Source organism: Microtus ochrogaster, chromosome 6 (genome assembly GCF_000317375.1).
Source record: "Microtus ochrogaster isolate Prairie Vole_2 chromosome 6, MicOch1.0, whole genome shotgun sequence".
In the NCBI taxonomy this organism is placed as follows: domain Eukaryota; kingdom Metazoa; phylum Chordata; class Mammalia; order Rodentia; family Cricetidae; genus Microtus; species Microtus ochrogaster.
The window spans coordinates 59,160,824-59,178,244 of NC_022013.1; the positions used below are offsets into that span (position 1 = coordinate 59,160,824).

A 17,421-nucleotide genomic window follows, 5' to 3' on the forward strand; every position below is an offset into this window, starting at 1 on the left:
CCCAGCCCTGCTGGAGGCAGCAGCAAGGGCCAGGTTGCAGCTTTTCCTAAGCTGTTTATGGCTGCAGAGCTTGCTCTCCAGTCAGAGCCTGGAAGGCAGGCCCCCTGCCCCCTGGAGCTAAGCAAAGCTGTCTACTCACCAACTGCTCAGCACCCTGGGGAATGGAGGTTGACGCCCAGCTTTTCCACCGGAATACCTAGAGGGAGCCATGAGAGCTCCTGAAGACACATGACCTATGAGCTGTGATTTGTCACAGGTAGTCTGTGGGGGCAACTGGAGTCCCCAGTCACAGACCAAGTGACTATCTGAGGTGTAGGTGTTCTGGTTACACCCAGGTGATCATTACATGCTATTTAGGGTCATTAGACTCACACCATACCCATATTTGTATAAGTATACATGTCAATAGAATTTTTCCGGAGATAATTAGGACCCAGCCCAGGCCCTCTCCTTCCTTTCTTCTCTTCATCTGTTCCACTATTTTCACTTTTCGTTTTCTTCTTTTCTCTCCTCTTAAAAGTTGTTACAGAAAAATGGACTTAGACATTTGCATTTAGCCATATGTTTCTAACTCTGTAATGACAGTGAAGGACTTTTATTAAAGAAAAGGGAGAAATACTTTGATTCTCAGACAAAAAAAATCCTTAAAATCCCAGAGGGGAGCCAAGACTAGAAGAAAAACAAACTGCACTGTCAGCCTGCTGTGCATGTGGCAGCTTGGTGAGACCATGGCCTCATAGAGCAGTCCCGAGGAGAAAGGATGGACTTTTCAACCAACAGCAACGGGTCCTTTATCGGAACCCTGAGCAATGGCCAAATTGCACACATTTACAGAAAAGATTTTTGTGAACTTGACGCCAAGAGCATAATCTACAAAAGGATGTTTAAGTGATAAGTCATTGAAATTGTCTTTTCTTTCTTTCTTTCTTTCTTTCTTTCTTTCTTTCTTTCTTTCTTTCTGTTTTTTTTTTGCGCTGAGAAAAATCCCATGAAGAGTATGAAAAAAGCAAATTATACTAAGATAAAATATTTTAAAATCATGTATCAGAAGAGACACACATATTTAGGGTGTCAATTTTTAAGCCCTCAGAACTCATCAGTAAGAAAACAGATTCAGAGAGAGCTCAGTGGTCAAAAGCTCTTGCTGCCTAAGCGTGATGACATGAGTCTGAATCCTCAGAGCACATGTAAAAGTTGGCTGTAACACAAGAGTCTACAGTCACCTGTAGCATGATGGGAGGTGCAGACAAGTAAGTGAAGACCCAGAAGTTAAAATGCCAGCTATCCTGGTGGACAGAGACAGCACCGTCTAAGATGGCGTGGACTCTACCTCAAACAAGGTGGAAGGTGAGGACCAGCACCAAGGTCATCTTCTGACCTATTTGCACAGGCCATGGTAGTAGGTGCATGCCCACACTCACCCACATGAGCGCTTACTCAGATTTATAAATACATGCAAGAAAATAAACAGTATAATTAGAAAATGACACAGACATTTCCCCAAAGATATTTACATAGATACCAAATTAAACCAATGAAAATATATTAAACATCATTAGATATTAGAGAAATGCAAATTAAAGCCATAATGACATGATACTGCATACCCAATGGAATTACTAAGACAAACATTTGTCACAACCCCAAATGCTGGTGAGTGTACCCAGAAACCAGCTCTCTCACACTGCCAGAGAGACTGAGAAGGAACAGGTACACTGGGAAACAGCTTGTCGGTATTTTACAAAATTAAACGTGCAATTGCTATACGACCCAGCAATATCACTCCTGAACATTTAATTGAAGATAAAAGGAAATTTATGCCCTCACAAAACCCATCTATGATTTGGCTTAACAAATCACCTTGAAAAAAACAGCAGGAAGAGGGAAATCTGAACATTCATGTAAACGCACATCCTCACACAAACATCAGGTACCACCCTAAGTGTGGATGGTCTACGCAGGGCTTTCCCTGGAGTTGGTCCCCTCAGACACATGACATGTATGTACATGCATATACATATACATATATTCTGAGACAGCCTAAAAATTCAAGCACTGCACCTCTGCACAAAGTACATGGTACCACCTAAGAGGAACATTGAACTTTATCAGAATGCAATTGTAGAATCCAAAACAGGGAATGTGTAGGTCAAACAGCTGGGGTCCTCAACAAAGGCATTATTTAAAGAAAGCAAAGGAAGAAATGTCACAGAACACCAAAGTAAGAACCTTCCCAAAACTTCCCATCCATAAAAGCAGTGATAGAATGAACAGCTCCCCCAGACAGCACAGACTTAGGCCACAGCTGTGGCTCTTTCTAATACCGTTCTTTGGCGTTGCCAGCCCCAGAAATCTCTCTCAAGAATTATTTGTATTGGGGCTAGTGAGATGGCCGAGCAGTTAAGAGCTTGTCCTGTTCTTGAAGAGAATACACAATTTTTAAAAAGTGAAATTTTGAAACTAGCCTCAAACAAATAATTGTCTGTTTTGACCCAATTCAGAGTTGCCCCAGTGACAACAAATATTCCTGTGGAGGTGCTTATTTCAAAAAATAATCAGTATCAATTATTTAACATTGCATCTGTCTGTGATTACAAAAGCATTTGTATTAACAAGAGAACCAAAAAGCCACAGAGAAGCGGTAAGGAAGAAGTCTGTAGCCAATCTGAAAAATCTTTCAATATCTCCAAGAACCTGTAGAATCACTTTTATATGTAGACCTATGTCCAAGTTCTGGATGGTGCATGTGCTCTGAAATACTCAGAAGGACTCTAAATAGTTCCCTCTGGTCCTCCATCAGACACTGAACGAGTAGGAAACAGGGGTAAGTCAGATTTGTGGGCTTCTCAGCAGATACATAAAGGCGTGTCTTTGCATCTCTCAAAGCCCTGTTGGGAACACAAAGGTCCCTGTGCTCAAAGACAAGCATGAAGGAACCAGGAACGTTAAACATGTAGAATAGAATTGTCTCTTCAACAAGAGATTTGTATAGCCTGTTTTTCCACAGGGAAAGCTGGGAATGGAGGTGGTTAAGAACCTGGTGATTTGCACCATCTGTAGGGCCAGGCCATACCAACCTCCCTCTAACAGGGCCGGAGATGGCTAACAGTCTAGGTGACCTTTGCATTATCTGTATGGCCAGGGGCTCCCCCAAGCTCCCACAACCAGAGATGAGGACCTGGACACTGTCAGCATGACTGAGATGGCCCTAGTTCCTCCCGTAGGGCCTGAAGACAATACGTGCACCTTATCTCTAGAACACATCTTCGTGGAAGAAATGGCATGCACTTTGAGAAGAGTTCTGGTATAATTATGAGTACTTGTGCCCAGGGGGTTGTGTTACACCAGGAAACTTCTTTTTTTCCAAACCATGCTGTACTTAAATATGCCTACAATACACTGCCCGGTGTATGGCTCTCGACGTGTGAACCAACACCAGCTAGTGAGTCATACTGAACCAAATGGATCACTTGGATCAACACTCTGATGGCCTTAGTGTTTACAGAGATCTCTGCAGAGACCCTAAGCAAAGGCTAGGAAGCTTAGATCCAGGCATTTGAAGTTCTTTAGACACAGTTGGTATTGGCTATGTGAAGACATTTTAAGCAGCTAGTGAAAAGTCTTTGTCTAGTAGGCCCAATGTCAGTGTCTCCTTAGGAACAATGACTTGTCTTCTTTTTGTTCTGTGTGTGGGCTGCTTAATAACAGATTCATTTATTTGTATTTATGTGCATGAGGGTGTTATCAGGATGCGCATCGGGAGGTATGCAAGAGATTCCTCAGTAACCTTAAGTGACAACTGAACGGAGTGTGACCTCAGCAGCCACACACAACAGAGAATGCGGAACTGGAGAGGAAGTTCTGGGAAGTAATTAAAGATCTGAGTAGTAGTGACAAAGACGAACAACTGTGGCCGTCCTGGAGCAAAGCAGGAGGGACATTTTTCCTCAAGTGCTCACTTTACTAGTTAAAATGTTATTTTCAATCCACCCTAGAAAAAAATGCAATACATGCAAAAAAAAAAAAGAAAAGAAAAGAAAAGTTTCTCATAGGGGCTGCAGAGACAGCTCACAGGGCAAGAGCGCAGGGCCAGAGTTCAGCTCCCAGCATCCACCTGGTAGCTCACAACTACCTGTAATGCCAGTTCCAGGAGTATTTTGGACTCCACCGGCACCACGCTCATCTGGTACACAAATGCACATTTTACTCATGCACATAAAATACAGATAAATAAATCTTTTATTAAGCAGCCCATACACAGAACCAAAAGCAGCCAAGTCTTTATTCCTAAGGAGACACTGACACTGGGTCTACTAGACAAAGATGTTTTATTAGCAGCCTAAAAAGTGTTCACATAGCCAACATGAACTGTGTCTAAAGGGTGGAACGGAAGCCAGGCATGGTGGTGTGCATCTTTTTTTGCACTTGTGGGGCAGAGGCAGGTGGGCCTATATGAGTTTATAGCCAGCCTGGTCTACAAAGTGAGTTCTAGTATAGCCAGGGCTATGTAGAGAGACCTTATGTACAGAAGGAGAGGGGGAAGAAGGAGGAGAAGGAAGGAGAAGAGGAAGAGGAGACAAAGAGGAGGAGGAAGAACAACAAAAACTGAGGGGAAGCAGCAGAAAGATCCCTCACTAAGCAGAGAACAGCAGTGACGAGACGGAAACTCTAAGAAGAGCAATCAAAGAGAAAAATAAATGTCTCAGCAGACAGCTGATGTTATCAACAGCAGTGAACTCACAAACAGGGGGCTGGACATTATGGGCCTGGGGAGATGGAAGAAAAAATAATGAACAAAGATGAGCAACTGTTCAGTTATCTGTAGGACACCGTCAGCTTCACTAACTTCCTGGAAGCCAGAATCCCTGGGAAAGGAGAAACAAGAGCAGAGTGAGCAATGAGCAGGATCGCCCCGAATATAAGGGAAAACATTCGGCCACACGTCTAAGAAGCCCAGGGAAGACAGAAGAAGATAAGACCAGCCAGATCCACAGCTTACCACCGTAAGTAAGCGTCGAACAACAAACTAAAGGCCATAGAAAGCAGGGAGAAGAAAAGAAGGTACAGATAGCAAATCCTCAATAAAGTACACACAGCTGATTTGCCATTTAAACCCATTCCGGAGTAAGGAGGTAACAGTACATATTCAAAGTACAGAGAAAGAAGAGCTGTCAAGCATTCTGTACCGAATAAAGCAGTCCTTTGAAATCAAAGGAGAGGGGCTGGAGAGATGTCTTAACAGTTAATAGCATTTGCTGCTCTTGCAGAAGACCCGTGTTTGATTCCCGTCACCCACATGACAGCTCAGAGTCACCTGTAACTGCCAATTCCAGGAGATCTAGTGTCCTCTGCTGCCTCCGTGGGCTTCTGCACACACGTGGTACATGTATCAGGAAGGCAGGCAGGTAGGCACACACACACACACACACACAAATAAAACAAATGAATAAGTCTGATAAAGAAACTGAAAGGGAAAATAAGGCATCCCCATATAAACAAAAACACTAGTTTATTGTCAGTAGGTTTGCCCTCCAAGAACTACTAAACGGAGCCTTCAGACCGGGGTGACCAGACACTAGACGGAGATGCCAACCCCCATGAGAAGTAAGAACGCCAGCAAAGGTAACATAAAAGGCCAGTCACAATGCTCTATTTGAAAGAAGGGCAGCATCCAACAAGAAGACCACACACGTGCTTATTTGTCCAACAAGGCCGCTCTTGTTGTCAAGGCTAAGAGACCCTCGAGACCAGAAGCTGCAGTTCTTACTATAAAAAGTGTCATGTCAATATCACAGCAGCCACACTTGAATGTGGCTCTGTGCCCTCCTCCCCCCCGTACCTGTTCCAAAGCCAAGATGGCTCTGCAGGAAGGAATGTGTGCATGCCACTTCTCTGTGAAAACTGCCTGCCCGCCTGGCTCCAGGGCTGCGGCAATGTGTCACCACCTGCCCCGAGGGTACATGGGAGCCAGAACTGAACACAGGTGCCTAGAACCATCTGGAATCCTATAGTCCCTGGCAGCCATTAGCTACAGTCCTCCATATCGGCTGCCTGCAGGAGACATCCCAGTGGCCAGCAGTAGCCCTTGTGGGTCTACTTCACAGACTCCACTCCAGGCCAGGCCTCAGGAACCAATCTGGAGTCATAATGTGGTTTTAGAGCTCCTTGACACTTCCCCTGAACAAGATCGCGCTTCCCTAGTGCTTCCCAGATGTCAGGCAGGGCTCAGTGTGGCAACTGAGTGGACCATCTTTGCCTCACTACAGAATGTAAACGGCGCTGTTGTCAGGCCCACTTTACAGACGTGGAAAGTGAGGGGTTGAGGCAGAACAACTTGGCCCCATAGTAGCACCTGGCTTGTGTTTAAGCTCGTGTTCCTGATCTTCAGAGCTATGTGCTTCTCCCTCACATTCCACCGGCTGTGGGCATGGCACAAAGCAACTTACAGAGCAGCAGCCGGGAGCTGGGAACACTCCTGAGCCTTTCATCACACCGTGAAGCCTCTGGGCTTCTAGCCAAGTTCCTCTAAGTGGTCTGGTGGGCAGGTACTGCTGCGCGATGAACTACATAGGGTACTATTTACTATTAAAGGAACACAGGATCACATTACACAGATCAGTCTGGTCAGCCAGCCAGAGCGAATTTTCTGGAAAAGCATGAAGCCAATGGGGGCTGCTATGGCCTGCTTACACAACAACGCCCATCCTCATCTCTCAGGAACTCCCTGTATTTCGTCTCCAGGGACCTCATTACCTGAGGACTTCTGGAGTTATCTCGCAACCTCAGATCCCTCTTTCCATCCAAGGCTAAGCATTCATATACTCCCACCCCTGTGCATTTCCAGAGTCGTGGTTTGGCTCAAGCTAATATATTCTGCTACCCGTAGCCGTCAGTGCTTTTCACATGGGCCATGGAGACAGAAGCTAGAATTCCATCTGTGAGGCTATCCTGACACTGCTATCTGAGCTGTCCTTTATTTAATAGGTATTTATTAAGGGCATAATATGTCTCAAGCTCTCTGGATAGGTAAGTGGCCAGTAAGTACAACACCCTGCCTTTGTGAGGATTGGAAACAGGCATGGGAAAACAAGGCAATGAACAGGTAAGCAAATAAATAGCACCATCTCATAAAATGAGAGAAAAATGAGGCAAGCAGGTGGACAACAGTATACAGGATAGGGGGTACGTTAGTAGACGATGAGGAGAGGAATCTTGGGAGGTGGCATTCGAGCTGAGACTCAGAAGTTGAGAAGGTACGGGGCGGGGGTGATTCAAGCAAAGGACAAATACCCTCAGACTAACAGTGTTCAAGAGCACAAAAGCCCTGCATGACTGAGAAGAGAGGCTTAGTTTGGAGGTAGAGTCACAGAGATGAGCAGGCACACTGTGCATTCTCGCCTGGCAGCAACAGGAAGCCTGGCCAGCTACGAGCTGCTAGCAGATAGAACAAGGGTAGCACGCTCCGAGCAAAGGCTGCCTGGAGCATCCGTGCCCAGGCCTGCAGCTGAGCCACTGAGGGAAGTTCAGCATCTGAGCATGTGTCAGTCTGACATCTCGCCTCACCTGGGCCTCACCGGTCACGTGAGTGCCTCATTTTCATCACTGACAATGCCCACATCTACCTCTGCCCCAAGGAAGAACCCTGATCGTGTGTCCTAGACAGCTACCGAGGGATGATTACTGGATAGCTGCTGTGACTGAGGCCACCTACCCCAGCAAATGCCACGTGTGTTTGTTGTCAAGCTACCTGGCAGTGGTTGCCGGGTGCTGTCTTCTGAAGAGGTAACAGTCTTTGCTGGCTAGCTGTGTCTTTTGACTGAGTCATGGCCTTGAACAGTGAAACTCCAAGAACCTCCCAGTTCTCTCTCCAGCTTCCATCAAGGAATTATGGGGGAACTCTAACCTTGGCCCATGGCTTCTAGAGAGACATACACCCCTCTGGATGCCCTAGGAGGAAAGATAGACCAGGTCTTTTCTCTGGCATTCAGGATACTGATGCCAACAAAGGAAGGGCATAAACATGCGGTCAAAGGTGGCAGGGCGGACAACACACGCCACCTGTCTCGTGCGGACAGTGGACAGGCCCTATCTATTTCCTCCCGTTGTTTCCTGCTACTTCTACCTCCCTCTTCTCCCGACTTTCTCAGTATCCATGCTGCCTCTCACACCCTCTGAAGTGCCAGCCTTCAAAATGTGTTCTCAGGCCCTTTCAGGATGTGCCCTCAGGCCTTCTATGATTTTCTTTATTATATTTTCCACATATTTCCTCTATTATCTTCTTATGACTGTCATAATAAATTACCACAAGCTTGGTGACTTAAAACAACAGAAATTCATTTTCACATGGTTTCAGGGGCTGGAAGTCTGAAATCAGTTTCACGGGGCTGAAATCAGAGTCAGGACAGGGCCACGCACCGTCCTGAAGCTCTAAGAGGGCCTTTTCCATGTTCTTCCAGTTTCTGATGGCTGTCAGCATTCCTGGGTTTATGGCCACATCATTCCAGTGTCGGCTCTAGAGTCACCCTGTCTTCTCTTCTACCTGCCCCATCTTATGAGCACAGTGATGACTAAGATCCACCTAGATAATCTAGAATATTCTCCCATCTCAGATCCTTTCATTCAATTGCATATATAGTCTCTTCTGTCATATAAGGTAACAGTCACAGATTTCCAAAATACAGCTATGGATCTCCCTATTCTTAGTTTGTGGAGGGGTGTTGCTCAGGCCTTCTCAGCCCTGCTTTCATCCTATACTCTTTCTCTGAAAAAGATGCGACATGTCCTTTAGACATTGAATCCCCACTTTCTGACTCTGCGGCTATGTGACCTTGTGCACTGGCATATGCTTAACCTCTTTGAGCCTCAGTGTTGTTATCTGAAGACTCGGGTTAGCAGCTGCTGCATCGCAGAACTGTCACGGTTATACTAAAGCCCTCAGAACAGAAAAGGAGCCGAGCTCATCTTGACTACTGTCTTTTTCCATCTCTGCAACGGCCATCCAGACAGAGATTTTCAGCGTCAGAACTGTGAGCAGCTTCAACCACAGGACTTTGAAGATACAGTGTTAATTGTTTCCATCTGCCTGCCAGGATTGACACGCTATATAAACATCCCATTCCAACCTTAGTGAAATACTTCAACAATCTCAGGGCCCCCAAAATAGACACCCCAGAAGGAACCAGGAAGGATCCCAAGGAATTGCAGCTTGCAGACGGGTCTTGTCTCTACTCTGTTCAGTAACGCTCCCCCCTCCCCACCTCCCTACTTGTACCTTTGGAAAGTCCTTGAAAAGCATCCACCCACAGTCAAATCAAGACCCGATTTTGATCAAGACAAGACAAGTTGCATCCACCTCTCCCCAAAGGAAAAGAGTCTTCTACTCCATTCATGCCTAAGCTCAAACGACTAAAGACATCAGGGCTCTGTTCTTCCGGAACTCTCTGCTGTGACTTCTGCATTACTGTGACCAAACACAGGACAGGAGTGACTTACAGAGGTGCGGTTTTCTTTGTTTTGGTTTCAAAGGCACTCTCCCCCATGGCAAGGATAGCAGCTCTTCCCATGATGGCTGTGGTGGCTTGAATAGGAATGGCTCCCATAGGCTCCCATAGGCTCATATAATTGAATGGTCATTAAGGAGTGGTGCTACTTGAGAGGGATTGGTAGGTGTGGCCTTGTTGAAGGAAGTATGTCATTGGGGGTGGGGTTTGGGCTTTCAGAAGTCCAACAAGGCTGTATTAATTAGGGTATGAAGAAACACCGTGACCAAAGCAACTCTTATAAAAGAAAATACTTCATTGGGGCTGGCTTACAGTTCAGAGGTTTTGTCCATTATCAGCATGTTGGAAACCATGGTAGCATGCAGGCAGACATGGTGCTGGAGGAGCTGAGAGTTCTACATCTGTATTGGCCAGCAGTAGGAAAAGAGAGTGTCCCTGGGCCTGGCGTGGGCTTCTGAAACCCTAAAGCCCACTCACAGTGACACAATTCCTCCAACAAGGTCACACCTACTCCAACAAGGTCACACCTCCTAATAGTGTTACTCTATTGGGACCATTTCTAGTCAAACCACCACACAGGCCCAGCGGCTGTCTCTCGTTACCTGTTTCCTCCAGATCTGAATATAGAACTCTCAACTTCTCCAGCACCATGGCTGTCTACTTGCCACCATGCTTCCCACCAGGACAATAACACACTAAACCTCTGAAACAGTAATCAAGCCCCAAGCAAATGCTTTCTTCTATAAGAGTTGCCGAGGTCATGGCCTCTCTTCATAGCAATAGAACATTGACTAAGACAGTGACCAAACAGGAAGCAAAGTGAGAGGTGGAACCAGGGGCAGGCATGACATTCAAAGGCCAGCTGCTGGTAACTTAGCGAGGCCCCCACATCCTAAAAGTTCCATACCCTTCTGAGACAGTGCCACCAGCCAGTGACCTCAAGATCTGAAACATTCCAGATCCATATCATAATGGGTATAAAGTGCCTGAAATTGTGCCACTGTGGCTTCTCCACATGTATCTTTTCTGTCCTCCAAGCTGCAAGCCCCATGACCCATCCACGTGGTGGAGACAGCACAGTTATGACACAACTTGGAGCCAGGACACTCTTGAGCCCATATGTCCCCATCTACTAGGCCAAGATGACAGTTCCTACCTTACAGGTTAGGGGAGATGGCAGCTCCAAAGAGGCTGCCCTCTCGTCTGTACACAGATGCATTAGCCAATGGCATCCATCTAGAGGAACAAGTTGAAGACATTTGAGATGGCATGTCTCCTACTCCAGCCCAAGTCGTTGGCATGCTATCTCTCATGTTTTTTACAGTCTCGTTCACTTAAGAAAAAGTTTCTGCCATGTAGATGCATTTGTTTCCAAAAGAAACCATTTGTTATTATAATAATGGGAAACTTGTATCATTAGACATAACGAGAGGAAAATTATAACCATTCTTTTTAATGTAATGAATTCATGACAGGCAATATGCTCCAGAGACTCTGAGCCTGGGGCCTGGTCTTTTCTTCTGAAAGGAACAATTAGTCTGAGAAACGGGGAAAGCGCATGGTTCTAAACATACTGTCTTTCTGACATTATCTGAAAGCTTTAAAGTCAAATGTCAAAAATGTAACTCAAGATTATTAATACAGCTTTCTGTTCTACCTGTGCACAAACGGTCCTGCCTGCCCTTCTAGAAGCACAGTTTCAGCCTTTCTGAAGTCTTGTGGGACTCAAGCTATGTCCTCAGCATAAGCTGGCTGAAGCCTCGGGTGTCACATTTGATGGTAATGAATTTTGGGGAACAGAGAACTTGACAGCTTTCAGAGTTTCCTTAAACTTTTGAAGTTTCCATGAAAATGCTTTAAACCCCAAACAAGGCAAAAAATGGTCCCTTCTCTAGACAAAGAAAGTGGAATTTAACCGCTGTAGAATTACAAAGGTCACGTGGCTATAAGAGGGAGGGAGGGACCTGTTAGCTAAGGAGGCTTGTTAGAGCTACCCCTGGTTATGTAGCAATCATCTTATTTAGGTGGTGAGTTTAAAAAATGCTTGTGTAAGCCAGGCAATGGTGGCACACGCCTTTAATCCCAGCACTTGGGAGGCAGAGGCAGGCAGATCTTTGTGAGTTTGAGGCCAACCTGGTCTACAAGCGCTAGTTCTAGGACAGGCTCTAAAGCTACAAAGAAACCCTGTCTCGAACAACAAAAACAAAAGTGCTTGTGTATTGAGCCTTTAAGTCAAGCTTCAAAATACTATGCTCCACCAATCTAGCGATTTACATTTGAAAAGAATCACTGCTTGTTCCTCATGGCTTGTTCATCCTGCTTTCTTATAGAACCCAGGACCACCAGCCCAGGGATGGCACCACCCGCCATGGGCTGGGCCCTCCTTTATTGATCAATAATTGAGAGAATACTATACAACTGGATCTCATGGAGGAATTTCCTCAACTGAGACTTCTTCCTCCCTGATGACTCTAACTTGTGTCAAGTTGACACACAAAACCAGCCAGTACAGATGCCTATCAACAGATAAATGATAAAATGTGGTATAGAAATGCAAGGGGGTTTTATTTGATCATAAATAAAAATGAAATTCTATCACTTGAAAGAAAGTGGATGAAGCTATGTATGTAATATTAAACAAAATAATCTGGGTGAGAGGGGCAAGAGGATAGGACAATGAGGAAAAGGAAGATAGATATGCATGTTTTCTCTGATATTTAAAATCTACTTTTATTTATGACAGAAGGGAGACTATCTAGGAGGCAGAAGGGAAAAGGAAGGACAAGAGTGGACAGTAGAGGGGAGAACATGAACAAAGAACAGTGATGTACAAACATGAAAATGCCATAATGAAGCCCGTTACTTTGCATGCTAAACACACGTACACCCAGGCACGCATGCACACACTTGCATGCACTCTTGTGCATGCATGAGGCAAAAACTGGTAGAACTGCAGCGGAAAATAAACAGTGCACTATTGCAGCTGCAGATGTCAACACTCCACTCTCAGTAACTAACAGACTCAGCAGGCAGAAGATCAATGAAGATGTAGTTCAACTGAGTGCCTCATCCGCCGACTGGACCCAATTGACATCTATAGACTACTTTATCCAGCAGACTATACATTCTTTTCAGGCCCAAATGGAACTTTTACCAAAACCTACCACAATTGTACACCATAAAACACACTTTAACAAATTTCCAGAGATCATACAAATTATTTGCAGCAGAATTAAACTGAAAATCAGTAACAGAGGAGCTGGAGAGATGGCTCTGCGGGTAAAATCACTTTCTGCACACAAGAAGGAGTGTTGAGTGAGTTTTCTGTCCTGCCCGGTTCCCGCAGTCGTTAAGTCCCAAAGAAATCACACAGAGTTCTACATTAATTATAAACCGATTGGCCCATTAGTTCAAGCTTCTAATTAATTCTTATAACTTACATTAGCCCATAATTCTTGCCTGAGTGAGCCACGTGGCTTGGTACCTTTTTCTGTGAGGCAGTCACATCTTGCTTGCTCTGTGTCTGGATCATGACTGCAGACTGAAACTTCCCTCTTCCTAGAATTCTTGTTGCCCACCTCTACTTCCTGCCTGGCTACTGACCAACCAGCATTTTATTCAAAATAATACAAGTGACAGGATTAAAGACTTTTGTCCCACAGCATAGGAGTACTGGGATTCAGAGTTCCAGCAACGTAAATCCTAAGCTGACATGGAAGCCTGCCTGTGATTCCAGTTAGACTAACCAAATTGTTGAGCTCTGAGTTCAGGTGAGGACCCTGCTTCAATATATAAGAGAGTGACTGAGGAAAACAGCCCCATTCATGATTTCTCAGCTAATCAGAAATAAAAAGAAATTTTCTCATCATGATTACAACAGCAATAACAACAACAAAGGGACACAGCCAACAACTCATAGGTTTATCAGTCAATGATTAGATAAGCAAAATACAGAATGTTCAGACAATGAAATAGCATTCAGTCATCAAAAGGATAAAGTAATGATACATGCTACAGCATGCCTGAACTTTGAAAATCTATATATGATTGTTGATTTTATTCATAACATAAGCTTTATTTATAATATCAAAAAATGTTAACAATGGAAATATCCTTTGTCTAGTGAGTGGATCTACATATCGTGGTATAGTCAAACCATAAAATACCTACAGGGAAATAAAAATCAGTGAATGATATGTGTAGTAATGTGGATGGATCACAAGGGCATTGAGCCAAGTGGAAAATGCCAGTTTCAGTGATCATGTATTGTGTAATAAGTTTAAAAATGTGTTAGCACGATGAGGGCTGCAGACTGGGCCCGCTCATAACTCCCTTTTAATCTGGGAATTAAATTTATTTGCATTTTTAGAGCAACATATTAAAATTAAAAATATAATCCTTCAATCTATCATCAACCCATCATCACCTACAGAATGTCCCTAAATGCTACACAGAACGACATGAACAGGAGGGGATCACCCACAGCTAACGTAGATGCGCCTGGAGTAAGAATGCCCAGAAACAAGACAAACACACGGAAGGGCAGATTCCCTCAGGGGCTGGGGCCAGGCAGCTCTGGAAGCACCCCCAAAACAGAGAACATGACCCCCCCTGTCCCTGTGCGGCAACAGATGAGGAACAAATCTCTGACTCAGGGGACACAGACAGGACAGCGGCTCAAGAGGGTTCTCGCCCAGTCATAAACCTCACCAAAGTAAATCTTGTTTTAAACCAGTCTTACAGAACTACAATTATCCCATTCAGACAAACTCAGCTGCCCAGAGTAGATTATTAAACAGTCGTGGCTGGGGAAGAACAGCTTAATTCTGTGTATCCCACTGCCGCCCAGCTCACTTCTGCCCAGACAGGCAACGTGAGAGCTAAGAATGGGAGCCACAGAGGCATTTCCCAGCATTCCATGCTGTAAGGCTTTGGGAGAGAAGGTGCTGGGCTGTTCCCTGTGCTTCATTCCACCCCTACACAGGCCTCCTCAGTCCTGGAATTAGCAAGCTGTGTCTCCCTGTGGCACCTACAAACTGCAGTGCAGCAGACACAGCTAGATCACGTAAGACAGAAAGGACAAGCTGAAAGTGAGTTTGATTTGAGCAATTAGAGAGGAAAGAATCATGGGGGTCCCGAGAATAAATAAGCAAGATCCTGAGATTAAGGAAGTCATTCTGCAGCTAGAGAGATGGCTCAGAAATTAAGAACTTATACTGCTCATGCAATTTCGGTTCCCGGCACCCTCAAGAAGCAACTAAAAACTGCCTTTGCCTCCAACTCCAAGAGATTCATTACCCTCTTCAAACACAAACACACACACACACACACACTTACTACATGCAGATGCACACACATGTGCTTGCACACATACATCTTTTTTATGTGCATTGGTGTTTTGCCTGCATTTATGTCTGTGTGAGGGTGTCAAATCACTTGGAGCTAGAATATAGATAGTTGCGAGCTGCCATGTGGGTGCTGGGAATTGAACTTAGGTTCTCTGGAAGAGACGCCAGTTATCTTATCCACTAGGCCAACTCTCCAGCCTCCACACATATTTTTTTTTTTAAAGAGAAGGCCATGGACACTTGCAAGGAACGGGGAATCACTAAACAGAGGGGCTAGACAAACTCTGAGGTCAGCATGGAACCAGCCCTTGCTTTACTTCAGGAGAGCTATGTATTCTCTTCGCACAAATAAGTCACCAGGTCAGGCGTATGCTAATTTCTCAACTAACGCTCTCTACTCATGTTATTAACACTTGGCGTGGGTGAGCACAGAAAACAATGCAGGTGTATGCAGAACTATGGCTTGAGAACAGAAATGGCTTCACAAGAGAAGGCTGCAGGTGACCTTGGGACCTGCAGGGTTCCTGTCCTTACCCCTTCAGCTCAGAGCAGCCACAGTGGCCTCATCTGATGTTTGTTAGAAATGCAGGCGCTGGGTGTCCCAGACCTAGTGAGAACCTGTATCACAACCAGCTGGTGATTCGGCTGCATATTAAAAGTTCAGGGTTGTACTTCTCTGAGTCCCCACAGTGTGCTTGAGAAAACCAGTTCCAGCCAGGAGGAACAACCAGTCACAGTCAATTGGAATTTGGAGGAAGGATTGCTCTAGTGTATTCAAGGAGACTCAGAGCCAGGACTAGTCAGTGGTCTACAGAACCCGAGAAACTGCTTTCTTAGGTCAGAAAGGGGAAATTTACAGGATTCATCAGACAAGTAGCTTAGGACAGAAGTCAAATCAAACTTTCTAGTATCTAGTGGGCTGTGACCTTAAGGGTCAGAGCTTAGGGTGGATCTGCAGAGTGAGAGAGTTAAGAACATCCATCACCAAAAAAAGAAAAAAATCTAGAAAGCTCTAATTAACTGTTTTGGGTTTTTTGGGGGTTTTTTTTTGTTTGTTTTGTTTTGTTTTGTTGGTTTTATTGAGACAGGGTTTCTCTGTGTTACTTTGGAGCCCATCCTGGAACTATCTCTTGTAGACCAGACTGGCCTCGAACTCCACAGAGATCCTCCTGCCTCTGCCTCCCGAATGCTGGGATTAAAAGCGTGTGCCACGACCGCCTGGCTGATTAACTGTTATATTAGCACTTTAAGCTGTTATTCAGGTCTACTTTTTTGGTTCCTGCCAACTCAAATTCATATCACCAAACGCGAAGGTGGAAGAGGTATGTTTTTAAGCAATATCCAAAACAGTCATTTCTCGGAAACAGAAACGTTATTGCTTACTGGAAGAGTACACACTAAATGCTGCCATGTGGTTCTTGCTGTCCCCACTTTACAGACGTGGAAACTGAGTCTTAGGAACTTTAATTGTTTCAATTCACACAGAAGCCAAGCTGCAAAGCAGTAGCCGAAAGAGGGAAGAGTCTGACTATAGTTCATGTCTTCTCTTCTGAGTCCCTCTTTTCTGCTTAGACAACAAATGCCATATTATCAGGCCCCGCAGAGGCCTGTGGTAAATACTCTCCCAGGATCACTAATGCAGGACCTGACCCAAATGTATCATTCTAATTCTCCCAGTCTCCTCTGCCACAGATTCACGCTTTCCCTGATTCAGATTTACAGGGAAAAAGAGAGCCATGCCCAGCGGTACCTGTGTCCTTTGTCAACGGCTGCATCCAGATATCTCTGCGAACTGGTCTAGGCCTTCAGCTTAGAAAAACTTCCCAGCCATAAACAGGATCAATGGCCTGCAAGTCTCTTTCCCGATGGAGCAGCACAGCCTGCCGAGGCTGCCTTTGTTTACCGTTTGTCTCTAAGCACTGGCTGCCCAGTGAACAAGTCAACAAGGCCCACCACTTTCCCGCCTCTCTTCTTTCTGCCCAGTAACAGGCAGAGTCGCCCAGCAGCCTTTTCAAGGCCAGTGGGCCCAAGGGCAGTAAGAGCTCAACCGGATTAGGTGCCACTGAAGGACTGAAGGCTGCAGGGGCCGGCTCAGGGAGGCTTTTACAGCGACTTCTCTTTAGCACCTGGTCCAATAAAAGAAAGCTCCCTGCAATGAGGAGGGTGGCAGGGGAGCCACATCTCAAGAGTCACAGCTCGGTTCCATCAGTTCCTCAGTCCTCCCTGCCCATGAATGGTCAGACTTCTGACCTGCCCCCCCCAGGTAACCCATAAGCATAGACAATCCTATCTAGGCCCAAGGTCTTGGAGCTGCTGGTGGAAAGACCAGAGGAACCCTCTAGCCTCTGTTCCCTGAATTCAGGAAGGATAAAGTTGGGACAAGAAGAGCAAGAGACAGATCATAACTCTTTAGAGGTGGCTGGGAGAGAACAAATCTTTTAAGCCCTTTCGGAATTAGCAGTGTCAAACTGAGAACTATTTTTGAAAGAAAGAATACGAGGCTTTTGTTGATGGAAAGAATCTCATGCATGTTTGATCCAGCTGGTGGGACCAGTGAGTTCACACCACCTTTG

General features: G+C 45.3%; 1 protein-coding gene across 1 annotated transcript in view; it reads right to left on the reverse strand.

The window, feature by feature from the left end:
• Frmpd2 (FERM and PDZ domain containing 2) overlaps positions 1 to 16,707 on the reverse strand; it is a 107,771-nt gene extending 91,064 nt beyond the window's left edge. The window contains exon 1 of the mRNA XM_026779984.1: positions 16,599 to 16,707. Within this exon, the coding sequence (XP_026635785.1) occupies positions 16,599 to 16,623 (25 nt within the window). The 5' untranslated portion in view covers positions 16,624 to 16,707. The remainder of the gene's footprint in view (positions 1 to 16,598) is intronic.
• Between the last annotated feature and the right edge of the window lie 714 nt (positions 16,708 to 17,421).